This window comes from Corvus cornix, chromosome 4 (assembly GCF_000738735.6).
Source record: "Corvus cornix cornix isolate S_Up_H32 chromosome 4, ASM73873v5, whole genome shotgun sequence".
In the NCBI taxonomy this organism is placed as follows: Eukaryota; Metazoa; Chordata; class Aves; order Passeriformes; family Corvidae; genus Corvus; species Corvus cornix.
This window is the reverse complement of record NC_046334.1, coordinates 47,688,557-47,703,713: the sequence shown is the minus strand read 5'-3', so window position 1 is coordinate 47,703,713 and position 15,157 is coordinate 47,688,557. Positions and strand designations below refer to the sequence as shown.

The following is a 15,157-nucleotide window of genomic DNA, read 5'->3' as shown; positions in this document are numbered from 1 at the left end:
GAGGCCAAAAAGAAGCAGATCCTGTGAGGTGGATTAATACTTTTTATCATGCTGATGTCCTTCCTTACACAAGTGGCTCAGTTGTAAAACTCCCCCCACCTGGGACATTCACACACAGGCCTGATGTTCATCCCTTCTGATGGGGCACAACTGGCTCAACTACGCTGACTGAGAGGCAGCTGTCATGTCTTAGAAGGTATCATAAACCAAAGACCCCTGAAATGCCCCAGATTCATTTCTGGGGCCTTCCACCAGAGGACTGCGCATGATCTACAGTGCTGCAACAGATCCACCGTGTGGCAAAAGACAGTTTAAAACTCCCCCACCCCGGGAAAGGTGCCTGGGCATTCCACCTAAAGCTAAGCACATGTTAACCCACTGAACTTTGTGTTTCGTGGGCTTCCGCCATCCCTGATGGGTCAAGATTGCGACCACTACTTGGACCAATGGACATTAAAATTGCAACAATCAAGTCTTGCCGCTAAATCCACAGATGTTGATATCATTCTACTCTTATCTTTTTTTCTCTTTCTCCCTTTTTTCTCCTAACTTCTCAAAATACATTGTAAGCCAGACTAAAAAATTCCTGTCAATGCCTTAATAAGTGCCTTGTGTCTGGATTTGTTAAGGCTGGCTAAGTTTAAGTTTGCTAAATTAAAATTTATGAAGTACTTACTTTGCCTGGATATTGTTTTAAAATGTGTCAAGTACCTTATTCTACCCTAATGTTCTAAATTTTGCAAGTAAATGTTTGTTGTTGAATCTGCAGAGAATTTTTTTCTCTCCTACACATTGCCCAGAGTAAATTAAACAACCTTGCCCTAAACCTGTCAAGTGGACAGGGGCATAAGAGGTAGTTAAAGTAAGTTTGAGATTGTCCTTCCCTTCCCTTTTAGAGAAGCTATATCCATCAGGTCTTCCTACCCAGTGTGAAACATTCTCCCTCATCTCTGTATTACTTGCAGTGAGCCTACAAACAATTCTTTATAATCCAGAGCAATAATCTGAAACTTACTTTCTTTTTTAATGTCACTGACTTCCTTAGATGCTTACTAAACAATTATGAATTGAAATGAAATTACAAAGGACAGATCTGCAAAACACCACAACCATGTTGATGACCCAGCTTCCAAGCTATGTCTTTCAAGAAGTTTAATTTAGATTTGACTCCCATCAGGTCCTTCAGTCTATTGCCAACATTAAGAGTGCTCCTTTCATTCCAGGTTTTCATCCAAGAGGAATCCAGTTCATCCATCTCAAGATTGCTCCAGAATATAAACCAAAATACAGTCAGTGGGACAGTCTGAAGATTTACAGGTCTAAACTAAACAGCTAATACAAGCACACTTATCATAAAGTCTATAAACCAGTTTCCAAATTTAGAACTACATGGGGTTAGGCACTTTCTGATTTCAGTGAAACTTTTAAATTCATCCACAATAAGTAAAAGAAGAATACAAGTTTAAAGGAAGTTCATATATATCTTACACCATTTACCCACATATGCAAAAGATTCAGGAACTCACCATATCAGTATCTGACACAGGTCCAAAACTGGTCACATAGATGTTAGTGAAGACTTCAGTAATACTATCTGATATAAAAAGAAAAAAAAAAAAAAACAAGCAAACATTTTAAATTGATAGTATTTTTTCTAACTCTCTATGCAAGATTATGGGACATTTTGAACAGATTTCTCTCCTTGTTTACTACCCCTAGCCAGTATCCTGTTGTAAATACTGGGAGGTTAACACACAGTTTGTCCCACAGAGTAGTTTGTTTCAGTTAAAGAACTATACAATCATCAGCAACTACACACGTATATCCCATTTCTCTACCAACAAGAATAACCACAGCATCTTGGACTTAACATGGAAGTACAGTTCTAAACACAAAACGCCTTTGTTGCAGAGGTGTTCTCTCTGCTGTCACAGATCTCTCCTATTAAAGCTTTTCTAGTTGAAGGCTGCTTTCTACATCTTCAACAGCTTTTCAAAAAAAAAAAAGACAAGAAAAAGCAATTATTGACTGCACCAAATGTAACAGAACAGCATCCTGCTTTTTAATTGGGTGTGTTTTTAAGTGGCACGTATTTTAACATAATAGTTCCTTTCCTTGATACACAATGCTCCTGATACATTGCTGTGGTACTGTGAACACTTTGAGAAAATGTCCTTCCTAATCACTGTAGCCAGACAGCCATGAAATCAGAATATTAGACATTGTACTGCAGGGAAAAATAATTGCTTAGTTTCCTATCTTCAGTTTTCAATTAGGCTCAAAATAGAACGATATTCACTAAGAGGGGTAGTACACACAGGAAATTTCTTACAGCAGTTGCCAATTAAAGTCTGCATTCTAGACAGTCAACACAAGGAATTCTCTGCCTTAAAGCCAGCTGCTGATTGGAAAAGAAAAATTTGAATATAACTAGGTGCAATTTGACTCATCACAAACTTTCCCATTCCCGAAAGTAATACAACTGCCTGTTACATGAGTGATCCTGCTGTTACATTATGATAGTATGTTATATTGTGATTCTATTTCCATATTTAATCACCATTAAATGCAGGTAATTAATAGCTTCTACTTTCCTAAAAGCTACCTTTTAACAAATATGTGATGTAAGCAAATTTTACTTCTAATTATATTGAGGCCAACAGTATAATCCCTGCTCTTTACCAGGAGAACCCAATGGTGCTCACTCACGACAGCAGAGTCTCTATCAGCCACCAGGAAAAGGCCAGGACTGATCCATGAGCAGCTGCATGGGGAGCAGTGCATTTTCAAAGGGATGTAGCTGCAAAGATACAGTGCTTTCAGACACCCTCCAGAGCATGGGCGAGGAATATTCATCCATTCTCATCTATAAGGAAACTTCCTTCTTCATCCAAACTCTAGAATACAGGACTTCATAATCCCTTCCTAGCAAAAAGAATCTTTTTTCCCAGGATCATGTCTGCTTTTCAAGCGAATAAATAAAGACTGACTCCTACAATTCCTCTGCATGTCCTGAGATATGTTTATTTGTGTGATAGAGACTTCTGGAATCCCTTATGAAGCATCCTTATGCAAGCTGAGTTGATTTCTACTCCAAACATCCTACAAACAAATTTTAAATCAGTGGACAGAAAAGTTGCTGAGTCTGCACTGCTCTTGGTATTCAACAAGGATAAAGTATGGGTCTGGCTGAAGTATTCATGCTGCCCGTGGGAGACTCTCCAGAAAAAAAAAAAAATTATTATCTCCAAATGGTTACCTGGCACAGACTGGAATGAAATGGAAGAGTGACAAGAGAGCTACTGTTCAGGAGGTAAAATGGTGCTGCAGGGACTAACTGGGAAATTTGGCCTGTACTGCGATGACTGTACAGCATCTTAATTATAATTCCATGAAAAACACTGGTGTTACTAAAATATGACTGGCAATCAAGTATCCCAACAGCAGAGTATCAAGACTAATTTCAAATATACTTGTATAATTTGAAGGGACCCTACTATAGGTAACAAGGTCACTTGGCAAATCTTTACCTGCACACGCCCCACCTCCCAAATGCTTGGAAGCATAGTCCTCTTGTAACCTCGCTCTATTGCTATCAGTTATTTGCATCTGATTTATTATTTGACACAGAGGAATAATTTTAATATTTGTATATAACAAACTACAGGGCATGGAATCTTCAAGCTTGCCTTGCATTCAAAGTTTTAATTTAAAAAAAAATCACATATTCTATTATATGATTTCTACACTATTCTGGATCCATCCTTCCATCAGAAATGAGCAAAGACAGAGAGGAGAACAAACATATTGACCACAACTTATGCTATTAAAACAGTCTGTAGATTCCCCTGTTGGTGTGTGTTAGGAAAGAGAAAAGTACACTACAGAAGAAATGGCAGATTTTTATTTCTGCCTCCTATTTTCCAAATTCTGCATAGTTAAGAACTTTCTATTCCTAGTCTACCTTCAAGAAAACAAGTCCTTAAGGACAAAAGAAGCTGAAATGTAATAAATCTTGAATTACTCATGTTACCATCCACTGGTGTTAGCAGCCTGAGTGTTGCATTTGTTTCTTCCTTGTTACTTTACATATTGTTACAACAAAGGTTCCTCTGAATTAAAAAATTGAACTTGGGGGTTCAGAATCAATGTCTACAAAAAGAAAAAATACATCCTCCTTTTCTTAGAACAAGTATTGTAGCTATTGCTTTGAAGGAGTATATGCTTGTCAAATAAACAATTCAAAAGCACAAAGCACAGTTTCAAATGGACTCTCTAATCAAAATTCATCCAGCAGGCGTCACAGTTACAGGCTTTTTATAACTCATATTCTGTCAAGAACAGCACAAGTCATCATACTTAGCCCACTAGAGATTCAAAGTGTTCTGGATAATCAGTTCTTCTGGAAAAGCCAAGGAATATACTCAGCTAAAAGATGTTCAATGCAACATGTGTTTGTGAAATCTAGCTTATTTTTTCGAGAAAAGTTAAGGACAAGCTTTTTACACTTGGATTATAAAATCTGTTTCCTCAAGTGACATGCAAGCACGTAACTAAAAGGCCTGATTTTCAAAAGTGCTTAAATCAACGGAAGCCCATATTGAAAAACAGTCTAGATTTTAAAGGATCCTCATTTATATTTGTGGGCTCTTTAGTTATTCTGAATCACTGCTTTTGAAGGTTATACAAAGAAATGGGAACAGGAAAGGGTAAGGATGTAATTTCTATTTATGATGCTTCTTTTAGGGGAACAAATCTCAGGCAAAGAATAAAACATATAGCTGCCACCATCACATGAAGTCCTCTAAAATTCTGCAAATGCTATTACAGCACCATTTCTAACTTGCTTTGGTCAGAAATGTTACAAGAGAAGCTCTATCTGACTTAGATCAAGCCAAAGGTAAACTGGCAAAATATAGTCAATAAAGTTAATAATAAAGGCAGGAATAAAAGCACTTTCCATGGAAGTAATTATTAAGATCATATTGCACTTGGTTCTCAAGCACTGGTTTCTTCTGATTCCCTTTTCTTACTTGAACTGACATGGTATCATTACTGGAAAAAATAAAACATAAAGTAAGAAAAAGCAACACATATACCAAATTGCAGAAGATTTATACATCCTTATCTGTCCTTAGCTGGAAGGTTTGCTGTGCACTTTAATTACATATAGGACTTTAAAAATGTTAATTATAACAACTCCTCTATGAAGATAATAATTTTATTATCCTCAATTTTCCATACTTGGGAAACTGAGGCAGAAGGATTAAATTCATTGTAAGTAAGGTGAAGTACAAGTGTTTGCCAAGGCTGGTTACAGCTGTCCAGCACTAAATAATCACACTGGAAAATGTCAACATCATTGTCTTGTCAAAATTAGAAGAGTGGTTCAGAGCTCAGCTAGAGTTGATATCAGTGGTATTGTCAATTCCTTTATGCCAACTCTCCTGCTGTCGGGATACCCTTTCTGATGGTCCAAAATCCTGCTGTCTTGCTCCTCAGTAGAAGAGCTGGCTCAGCTGAAGTAGGCTGCTTGGCAGAGAATTTGCAGCAGCTGAAGTCTAAACCAGCTCAAGCTGAGTAATGGAGATGATCAGAAAAGTCAGATGAAAAGGTTCCTCATGAGCATTTACCAATTTGTCAAAATCGGAAGATTCCACAGAGGCATATAAATTTTCAATGAGTTTTTTTGGTCTGCTTTCTGACAGTAGTTTTTAAATTTTTTTCGCATTCTTTCATATGTCCCTTCTCAGCTGCCTGCACCCCTGACAGGGAACACAGAGTTCCAGTGTCTGTGATGTGAGGTAGCTAGACGTGCAGGATTCTGCATACCTGAGAGCTCTCCCTTTTCTGGAGAAGGCTGAGACATCACTATCTTTCTTGAAATAAATTTCTGGGTATTTCTCATATTTGAGAATGACCTGGATATTACTCATTCCCTCTCGTGCCAAAATAATCTACAGTCCTTTCTTCACAGAGAGTAGGGACAAAACATTAATGGCTCATTCTATGTATGTTTAAAAGAAAGAGAAGAAAGGAGTGTGATCATTGCAAAATCTTCAGAAAGAACCATCAGAAAGGTTCCAGATGTTTGTTTGCATGAAGCTGGCTATATTATTGATTAATGTGTCAAGGCTGTTTTCACAAGAAAACAGGCTAGTAGGTTGGGTTGGACTTTTTATTCTTTTTAATTTGAATTTTCAGTCAATAAAGCTGTAAATACAGGTTTTGGGCAGCTAAAATAGAAGACAATCTCTTTGAGGTAATCCAAAACCATTAAAAGTGTTATTGGTGGGACAGAGCTTTTAAAATATATATAGGCAGTTCTAATGTATACTACAAAAAAATTCAGACAAACACTATTTTAAACATAGAATTAATAGTGCCTGGGAGAACACTGCAAGGCTGTAACTGAAAGACTGCTACAGCATGCCAAAAATAAAGAAAAGTGAAAATAAAATACTGCTCTTTAATAGTCAACAACAACAAAAAAATAGGTCAAGTTGCAGTGCTATGGGAGCCTTAACTGAGGATTTCTGAGTTTTTGTGGAAATGCTGTCAAAAGCTTGATGTTAATTTAATTGTTTTTCTAAAAAAATTATTTAACTGGAATTGACATTGTTCTGACATTGTAATATGGTCTCCAGGGGCATGCTTGGCAATGTTGCCCAAAGGCCTTGAAAATGTCATTCATAATACAAGTCAGAAATTGCACAGGTGAAACAGCCAGGGTCTTAATCCATCAAACACTGTTCCAACTCAACATGCTGCCCTTATCTGACAAGCTCCTTAGTGTGTCTGTTGGCAGCTCAAGACACTGACTGGCTGGCAGGGAATGGGGGTCAGAGGAGGTCATGCAACATGGAGCTGTAAAAGCAGCAAAATCCATGAGAACACAGATATTTCAAAATCGTGTTCTGACAGTTCTTTATTTTTGGTTTTGGTGGTTTTTGCGACAATTTTATTTATCCGACTTCAGCATCTTCATTCATTATCCACTATTAAATTACAACAGTCTCAAAGCCACATATGCCCTACATAAAATCACTTCCAATTTTTAAACTGAAGTCAGCTGTGAGAAGAATTCATTTCTCTCACTTCCAATGGCCTCACTCTATCCATGAACTATAAGCAAGAAAATATCTTAATATGAGCCATGATTCTCTTTCAATCTCCATCTTTAACTATATGTAGAATAAGCTTACCAGTAAGAGCAGTAATACCTCTAAGTGTTACTATTAACAGTTTCATTCTTGATTCACATTGGTGTAAAGAAGACCAGAATCAGACACTGTACTTAATTTCTCATGGTGTTGACTGGAACAAGAATATATTCTGGAGAAAATGTCTGGAGGAAGAGACAGGAATTGAAAGCCAGTAGACAGAGAGACCCCAACCGACTTCCCTCTGAAGAGCTCATATCTATTAACAGACATTATATCACTTATTAAACTGACAACTCTATGTAAAGTCTATCAGGGCCCTCCAAAGGCCTATTCAGAACTTAGGAAATTCAGCAGTCCTGTAAAGCAATACCATAAATACCATTATGTCATTTACACTAACAGAATACTTGGGCAGCCCACATTGCCCAAGCCCACACTTGTATTTCAGCAAAGTAGCATCCATTATTCTGAAATTAATAAAACTGGTCCAAAATAGCAGGAAAAATTACTTGGGAAAACATTCTCAGATATGTTTTTAGCTAAACTAACAGCTTTTTTTAGGTGTAGGTTACCCACAAAATGTGCACAGAATGATATGTAGGCACATCTGTAACACAAATAATGTTTTATTATCATAGTATTTACTCTTTGTCCTGTATGTAAAAGACACTGGTGCAAACTGCCTTAACACCATTACCAGATACCAAATGAAAAAATTAAAAATTCCCTCTGTGCTTAGAGAACACTTACACATTACTAAGATAATTTTCACATATTAAAAATTTGGGGTTTAACTCTCAGTCAAAAAGAAGCGTGCAGATCACACATACAAACATTGTATTTACTACTTTTTCTTCTCTCTCTCCCAAGAGACCTTTAATTTGCAAACCTTATTACTTCAGGTCACAAAGTTAAACACATATCCATAGGGTCCTTTGAATGAAGAACCTTGGATACAAGTGACATCTGAGGCACAGTTTTTATTATATGCTTTCTCCACAAATTTGAGAAAGTCACTCAAGGATAGAGCTAAAAGACTGATTTTGGCGCCCAATTATCTCTTAAAGTATATTGGACAAGCTCCACAAAGTTATTTAAGCTCCAAGTTTCCATTTAAATCAATAAAAGTTAATCTGAATGTCTCTGTGGTCCAGATCATAATGACTAAATTTTGCACTTACATTTGTCTGAATCCCCTTTATTCCTAAATTGCTGTCTAACATTGTCAGTACCTAAAATTCCCTGGCTGCTTATATTTCTACCTTAAGGCAAAAATAACCCAGTGCTGCCAAGCAGCCTAAAGAACTGGCTCTCAACCAAGTCCCAACGAGTTCCTCAAACTATAAATAATTACAAATTTACTGAGCCAGAAAGATTTTGAGAGAGAAAGCAAGAAAACAAGCAAGAGACTGATTCCACAGCCTAGCAGCACTCGTGGGATAGAGAAGACATAAACTGAAGCCTCTGCTCAACATCTAATTATTTACACAAAACAGAACTCCTTCCAAAGACTGAGGAAGCATGCTCTACCTCAGAAAATTCACCTTTGTGGTCAAGACAGAACCTGACACACAATAACTGAGTTCATGTCTCTCCTCTAAATTAGAGCATGCACTTGACAAGAGCTGCTCTCTATTTTAAAAGTTTCCATTAAACCCGACTATCAGCTTTCCCTATAGCCCTTTGCAGGAAAGGAGGAATGGCATGGGCTCTAGAGGGGGAACATCCCTCTGAACAGATGAAGAGGAGACTGGTAATGTTTTCAAACACAAACTTGGTTGTTTCACGTGTGTTGGTAAGAAAAAGGCTTCAGCTGCATGCCTCTCTTCAGCATTTTTAATTACTTAGCTTGACAGATTCCTACTCAGTTTATCCACTTTACAAACCACATTTGTAGACAGTTAAGGCTATGCCCACACCATTTCTGAGCTGTGCCAACACGCTCAGCTTTACCCATGTTCCACACAGGATGCCCACCCGTTTGAAGCAATGAATTCCACTGTATGTGGGGTCCAGAAGACGTGGGAACTGACAAACCTAAGCCCTCAGTCTGGGGGGCCAACTGGCCAAAGACCATGAATGCCTCTAGAGGCCAGTGGGAAAAAGAGATCTCAGTCCATATTCTGACACATATGCAGCTATTTTATACAAATAAATAAGTAAAACATCTCCAGTGGAAGAAACCACTTTCTCAGAATGAACAAAAGCCCTGTCTCTACATAAAAGGTTTGGAAAGTGAGAAACATGAATTCAGATTCCTTTCCAAATCAGATAGGGAATAACTAAGACATTTAAGGTAGAATGTACTTTATCTCTGATGAGAAGGTTATTGTACTGACTGGTGCAGCTCATATCACATTGGGCCAATCAATCAACCAGTGTCTAGCCTGAATAACGCCAGTACTTCAACATGAGAGAGATTTCAAAGCAACCCAAAAGTGCATAGCTTAATTGGTTCTTTGCACTGGGAAAAGACCGTATTTAGACACTCTCACTCATTACTGTTGAACTTCATAGGCTTTTGTCACCTCCGGCAATATTTTGACAATCTCAGAGGTATTGACTGCCAAGCGATTAAGAAAGCAATTAACTATCTAGACAGCTTTTTGGATTTTTTTCCTTATCATTTAAACAGAGCAGTCCTCCAATTTACAGGTTCATTGTAAAGATATTAATACAATATGGATGCTTTGGTTGTATAAATACTTGCGATAACTGGGTAATTATGAACAGTGGTGTAGACTATGGTACAATTAAAAGGAGAGAAAATGTTGCAAAGAAATAAATCAGATCATTGGGAAGGACAGTCTAAACTCATGGGCAATATGAAACTTGTTCCCATAAAACTGCCATGAAATCTGCCAAATCTCCATTTCTTCCCTTTTCACTACATCCTCACATACCATTAAAAAAAAAAAAAAGAAAAATAATTTTAAAGTATTCAGCTCTAAAATAAACTACCAATGTGAGTAATTTTTAGTTAAAGTTGCACAAAATATTCAATGGAAATGTGAAATTGAAAACATAGTTGAGTTTGGCTGGAAGAAACTTGATCTTCCTGAAATGGGTTACTTAAAAGGTTAAAGGTAAAAGCTAACACACAACATATTTGGCAGCAAACCAAAACTACACGTTACTCAAACAAAAAATAAAACATCAGCACTAAACCTTGTCCTTTAGACACTACAGCTTCCATCAGGATGCAGAGAGAGTGTTTATAAATACCAGGCCAAGTAACAAATATGACTACTGCATTGTTCAGATCAACTGGATGAGCATGACAGAGCTAAAATGAACAGACTGCCCCAACACTCTCTAAAGAATGAGACAGAAGAAGACAAAAAGAGCACTCAAACAAGTCTGGAAGTCTGGAAGGGAGCAGACTTTGATAAAGTAAAGCAGTAATTGTTTGAACTGACCTGAATCGGTCTCATCACACAAGTAGGGAGGGCAAAGTTATTATTCGCATGAGACCATATTTCTGTCTACTCTGCTTAGAGGTTTGTGCTATTAGGAAAAAAAACCATAACATGTAGGTAAGGCAGAAAAACTCCCCAATTTATTTCAGACTGTAGAAACTTAGAAGTCTTTATCTCTTTTCCCTTTTTTAAATGTTTGAATTTTATGACCCCAGTACTTAAAGTCATGGAACACCTTGGCAAACTCTGCTGCATTACACTTCTAGGCTAATTTCAGGTTTAATCTCTGTGCTTCATTCCAAGTCACTTATAAATCATCCCATTTGATACACTCACTCTGACAGTCCCTCCTGTATTTCAAACCACATCTACCCTTAACAGCAGTATCATTTTTAAAAAGAGCAGCTTCCAGTTTCTCTTTGCAGTCATAACACAGCCAAATCTGGGCTTCCTAAGCAATGCTTTTGTTGTATAGTAGCTATTGACTCACTTGATTTTTGTTGCTAGCTTATTTGCTTGCACATCTCTTACACAGGCCCAGCTGCTTTTCTAACCAAGATCACTCATCCTAGATTTTATCCAAGTTAGATTTCAGAAGGCACTTTGGTTCATATATATTAAATATGTAACATGTCAACTTGCCAGTGAAAGTACAGGTTACGAAAGGAGGCTGTCCTTCAGGACCTTCCCACATTCTAAACATTAGAAAAACACAAATTCTCATCATTTCCTGGAAGAACATTCGAAGTCAAAGTCCTTCTTCATCAAGCACCTGTGAAATGGCCACAGAATCCAGTGGGATGGCCAAGAAACTGTGATAATACATAGATACACACAGAACATTTCATTCTTTGGCTACACACTACTTTGTCTAATCGAAAACAGACACTGTCACAGTGCTTATTAGCCTCATTAATTATTTAATGAAGAGCATGCCAGAGCCCACCGAAGTCAGTGAAAAAGTCTTCCCCTAGTGATTATCAGCTTCAGCAGAAGCCTTTGGAGTGTGTCTGTCTCTGTGGTCAGCCATGGCAAAAAAGTTGTCATCCTAGAGCTGACAGAAACTGTGACGAAGCTCTGGGAAGGAGTGTCTTGCTTGTTCTGTGGCAAGCACTCATGTCACCAGAAGCTGGCATCTTCCCAAGGCTTGCTGCTATCAGAACAAAGCATGAAACTCACATATTCCAAAGTCCCAAAGGCTGATGGAGGTCTTCTAGAGATCAACAGACATGAGATTAATTTTACTGTCTGTTCTTAGTGCCTGGATACTACAGTCCTGGATTGTATAGTCATTAAAAATGGAGCTGCAGTTCTTTTATCTTTTGCTAGCCTTGTACTTTGCATTCAAGCATGACAGGAACCAACGGCAGAAAGAGGTAGTGCCTTTATTTAATAGAGTTGCGTATTAGTGGGTACTTTTAATGCATTTTTTTTTGCAGCAGGGTCCTCAAATATATTTTTAATAGGTAATGCTGTATGAAATTCTATAATAGCATTTCAGAAGACTGTGACACACTATCAAAAAAACCCCAAAAATTAGACAGCATTTTAGTCCTTCTATCAACCAGGCAGCAGTTCCTATTTTAAGCCAGGTAAAATAACTATGAAGTACAGGAAATTAATATTTATTCAGACTACTCTATATTCTCAAAAAAGCTAGCATGGAATTACTAAAATCACAGAGGCTGTGTGCATGTTAACACCCTAAATACGTAGTGTGCTTAAGAACATGTAGACACACACTTTCCTTACACATTCCTGAGCCCTACAGTTGCTAAAATGCAGGGAAAGAAGGAATAGAGAGGGAAGAATAGAAGAGAATTATATAGAAATAATAGAAATTACGTTTCAAGACACAGCACAAATCAGACCGGTTGCCAAGCTTTTATTTTTTATTCTTAGCATTTTTTGCTTGGCAGGATAACTCTTGGGATGGTCTTGGGTAATAAGCTTCTTGCTAAACAGGAGACCTGACAAACGAGTTCATGGCTTGATCCAACAGAGAATCATTTCAATTAAACAAGCATCCTCCAAATAAGCAAAAAATACTGAAATGGACAGCAATGGAGACATTTTTGAGTCCCATTTTAACACGTTACAGAGTTGTCAGTTACTCTTCTGTTATCCAGTTAATACCAGAAAAGGTCTTCCTCTAAGGCTGTGCAGTGTCTACAAGAAGTGTACTGTAGCACTAAAAAAATCCCACAGCTGAGTCACTTGAATGTCTCCAAGCGACTTTGCAGATAACAGTGTTTCCCAGCATCTCCTCTAAAACATAGTCCCAGCATACTCCCAGAGCTCGGATTAAGCAGCCTCAAATCTGTCTTTTATTTTTGCCTGTGACAAGAGAATTTGCCTCTGGCTGTCCATGGGACTTTCAGAATCTACCAGGCTTCTTCTATATGTGGAAAGACTTTATATTTGGGACTGGAATCTGCTTTTAATATTAACAGATTGGACTTTTTACAGGAATAAATTTAAAAACAGGGTCTCTTCTTTCAATTTGAAACAATGCCTGGTATGAGTTTAATTAGAATCCAGTTTCTTAAAGTAAATATTCTCCTAAGCAGAAACTATGGCTTTGTGAAAATGCGGACAACATCTCCACAGATATTATTTTAAAACAATTGGTTATTTTAAAAACAGTATATTATGCAGTAGCAAACCAGATTATCTCTTCTTTTTTTTTTTTTTTTAATGGTCATTAAAGACAAAATGTCTAGTAAAACATAAGGAATTCTCTGACAGGTTTTAGCACCCAGGAGATGGAAAGGGATTATTAAAAATGTGACCATTTCCTTATCTCAAAAAACAGGCATTTATATTTCTCCCTTCTCATCTTTATTTATTTATTTATTTATTTATTTTCCCAGGTGGAAGTCTCTTCCCTTTTCTTCAGAAACTGCATGAGACAATGCAGTACCAAATTCACATTTAAAGATCTGTTAAAAAGAAGTTCACTGTTAGAAGCTCAGTTGAAACTATTGACACGAACAAGTCCATGAAATGCTATGGAATGCCTTCAGGATGGCAGAGGGGTTATACAAACACAGCACTGCATCTACACCTAAAACATTTGGTTTTCTCACTTATATACACCACAATACAACTCTCTCTTCAACTGCTTCTCATTCAGTGAGCCTTTAAATTATTATTTCAAACAATGAGAATAAAAAGGCATCTACAGTAGCCTTTAGATTGTCACTCAGAAGGAAATACCTAGAACATTATGCTGGTGTATTAGTTCCTTCAACCCACCTCTCAACTCTTGAATTTAAACACAGACTTTCTTACCTGCTCCACTCTTTTTCTGCTGTCTGATGTTGTGCTGAGAGGCTTACATACTTGAAAGAATGGCAACAAGAACAAGTTCTAATAACTCCCAATTTCCTGATAGAAGTGGTCTGAGGAACCTATTGTCTTAGAACAACTGAGAATGGATACAAGAAAGAAAAAGGAAGGAATGTGTTGGAAGACCATTACCTCTCTTGAGTGAGAGAATCAGCAGCAAGCAACTGAGACCAACAAAGAAGAACTAACAACATTCAGGGCAATCACTCAGTCAGAAGATACATTGCTTTCATGCCATCTAGGTATTTAAGGGGTGGAGAGTATGCAATTTTTTTAATTAAAGCAGAAGAAGGTGCTAAATGAAGATAGGTAACTCCAGGAAAGTACTTTCCCATCCAAGACCATAAATGCAAGTAGTCTATAAAACAATCATGTCATTTTACAGCACACACCAGTTTTTAACTGATTTCTATTGAACCATATGTGAAGGTCAGTGGTGCGTGGCACTGAATTTGCACTTCAATCAACTCTATCAGTCATAACACTACAAGATCATAAAATACTTAATTTACAGTCTGCAAAAAAAACACAGATTAAGCAGATGGAACATGGGACACCCAGGTTTTCCCAAACAAATTGCAGATAAGGACATGTGATCTCTACTGGTTCAACAACAGCAAAAAAATGCATGGGGAGGACCAAGTATGTATGTATACACATTAAAAGTTAATGCAATTTGTTCAGACTAGATCCAATCTCTGCAGCTGCACAACTTCACTAAAGTGTTTCATATCCTCTGATGTGCACAATAATAGCAGGTAAGAGGGAAATTGATTTACATTGCTTTCACAACGTTAAATGCTCTAATTATTAAATAGCCCTCAACATATGGCAAGGAATTAAGAAATGTAAATCAGGAGCCATGTGCTACATAGTAATCCCATAAATGGTTCCCAAATAGCAACACCACTTCTGGAAGGCTAGCAGAATCATACTTTTCTGATTTACACAACATTTCTGCAAACTTGTGGTGAAATACTCTGCACTGTAAAGCAAACTACTAATAGAATGGCAATGGTAAACAAAATTTCCTTTAGCTTGTGATTAATTTCATTAGAGCATTAACATGGAAAAAAAACAGATACAAAAATGTGTTTAAAGATTAATCTTGGCATATTAAAGGGCTTTGATTCTTAAAATTTATTAGACTTTTGACAGTATTAATTCAAAATCTTCTGCTGATGCTTTAATTTAGCAGTTTGGTGAATAGTACAGCAACAC

The 15,157-nt window shown here is 37.3% G+C and overlaps 1 protein-coding gene across 1 annotated transcript in view; it reads right to left on the bottom strand.

The window, feature by feature from the left end:
- Positions 1-15,157, bottom strand: part of GABRA2 (gamma-aminobutyric acid type A receptor subunit alpha2) — a 64,635-nt gene that overhangs the window by 37,218 nt on the left and 12,260 nt on the right. Inside the window, exon 4 of the mRNA XM_039550998.1 lies at positions 1,527-1,594. Within this exon, the coding sequence (XP_039406932.1) occupies positions 1,527-1,594 (68 nt within the window). The remainder of the gene's footprint in view (positions 1-1,526; positions 1,595-15,157) is intronic.